General features: G+C 46.3%; 1 protein-coding gene across 1 annotated transcript in view; it reads left to right on the top strand.

Annotated features, from left to right (window-relative positions):
* The window catches only part of LOC147896898 (uncharacterized), a 2245-nt gene extending 528 nt beyond the window's left edge, over positions 1-1717 (top strand). Inside the window, exon 1 of the mRNA XM_087381173.1 lies at positions 1-1717. This exon is cut by the window's left edge and continues 528 nt beyond it. Within this exon, the coding sequence (XP_087237299.1) occupies positions 1-1717 (1717 nt within the window).
* Positions 1718-2155: the final 438 nt, after the last annotated feature.

The raw sequence follows: 2155 nt of genomic DNA, 5'->3' as shown, positions 1-2155 counted from the left end.
TCTTCATCCCTTGAGATCCACCTGCATGGCCGTGCTGTTCGCAGTTGGACGTTCTGCAAACTTATATCGGAACCATGCTTTGTGTGCCCCTTTGAAGGATGCTTTGGACATATTGTTGGAAGCGTCCAAACTGAATCTAGTCGACACGCTCAATTCAGGAAAGTGCACAGCGCTCATGCAAATCCTTTCAGATGTGGGGAATTATCTATCCATTTTCAGATTCATATTGGATAACATGCCCAAAGAGAGGGTCAAATTGGAAGGGATTTCTGGATGCTATTACGTTTTGAAAGAAATGTGCAGGTTGTTGAGACAATGCCGACGGTATCTACAAGATTGCAGTGGGAATCTTGCATCTGGCAAAGTTTTAGCCAAGTTGGAGAGCGTGGACACCACCAGACACCTAATTTCTGATCTAGACAAATGCTTCCAACTGCTGTCTATCAGAGTGGAAGATTTCGTGGCTAAGAATTCTAGGATGCGGCTGGGTTTACACATCGGAGCGCGTGAGCCTGTGAAGAGGCTATCTGGGCTATACCTGGACTCTTATTTGCAGTTACAAGCTGACAAAGACCTATCGACCTTAATTTCCAAGCTAAATCAAGGCACGAAGCCCGCTAGTTTTTGGAAAGACTTGCTGACACGGAAGAAAGTGGCGGAGGAGGAGGAACTGAGAAAATTAGTGATTGCGAGGTTGGAGTATGATCACAAGTCCGGTGGAGATCAAGAACTGGACCTGCTGAAGCAAGGACTGCGCATCGACAAGAGAAATGTGGAAGTGGTGAGGTTCTTGGGCGTGGGAAGCTACGGCCAGGTGGAGGAAGTGACGTTTATGGGCGAGAGATACGCCATGAAGACGATCATGGCAAGAGACATCGAGGAGGCGAGCGAGGCCATCATCCAAGCCCGACTGCAGCATCCGCACATCGTGAAGCTCATCTGGTATACCACGAACTGCAAATCGGAGAGCAAAAATGGCGCCAACTCCATATCGCTCCTGATGGAGCTGATGGACATGGGTCTGGACAATTACTTGGAGCAAAGGGACTACAACAAGAAGGCGCCTCTGTCGAAGTACCCGCTGAAGGCCTTGAATGTGATGCAGCAGATAGCCAAGGCAATGAGATATTTGCATGGGGAAGGGATAATGCATAGGGATTTGAAAGCAGGGAACGTGCTGCTGGATTTGAGATGGAGTCCAGATTTCAGGGACGACTACTTCCACGTGAAGGTGAGTGATTTTGGGCTGGCAAAGGTGAAAGAGGAGGGAGGAGCTCACAACAGTGCATTACACACAGCCAAGGTGGGTACAAGATACTGGAGGGCACCGGAGGTTTTCTGGCATGATGATGAGGAAGAAGAAGAAGAAGGAGAAGATGGTGAGGAAATGGCCAGATACTCCTTCTCTGCAGATGTGTATAGCTTTGCCATGACTTGCTATGAGATTCTCACAGGGAAGAAGCCCTTCTCAGAGGACGAGCATAAGGCCTTGGGGTTGAAGGAGAGGATTGTGAAGATGGGTGAGAGGCCCATCCTTCCTGAAGATGACATGCATCCTTGTTTGGTTCGCCTCATCAAGAGGTGTTGGGATGGAACACCCCAAACTCGCCCAACCTTCCAAGTCATCTGCGACGAGCTTGACCATATCAAGGAAGAGCTCATGTTTGGGTCTCCCTTCCTAGAGGACTTAGGGCCAATTACCACTCCGTCCACCTAAGAAGTATTACTTTAAATATTTTTAAGGGATTCAAGTGTGCTCCTTCTCTTAATTCTCTCATATGCATGTTAAAATGCTGAAACTTGTGGAGTTCTCTTAAATCTCATATATGCATGTTAAAGATTGTGAAACTTTAATGCCCCTTGTACCCACGGTACTTCAAAGGATGACCTGTGGAAATGAGGGTTTACCTTAGTTCAAGTATAGGAATGCCACTTTTAACTTTTTTTTCCCCTTAATAAGAGAAAGTCACACACCCAAGGCACCCACAAGATGGGGGTTTGCTATGCCAAGCAATGACTTTAAGATTTTTGTTAAGTGGGTGGTGACCACATTGAACTATACAACCTTTGTACTTCTTTGTAAGTCCTTGAAAAATGGAGTCGTTGTGATCATATGCTTCATAAACTATTTTGTGCAAAAAAAGATATGAAGTTT

Source organism: Dipteris shenzhenensis, chromosome 11 (genome assembly GCF_047967505.1).
Source record: "Dipteris shenzhenensis isolate YYH24624 ecotype China chromosome 11, Dip_SZ_1.0, whole genome shotgun sequence".
NCBI lineage: Eukaryota > Viridiplantae > Streptophyta > Polypodiopsida > Gleicheniales > Dipteridaceae > Dipteris > Dipteris shenzhenensis.
The sequence above is the reverse complement of the archived record's forward strand: the minus strand, read 5'-3'. Positions and strand labels throughout refer to the sequence as shown.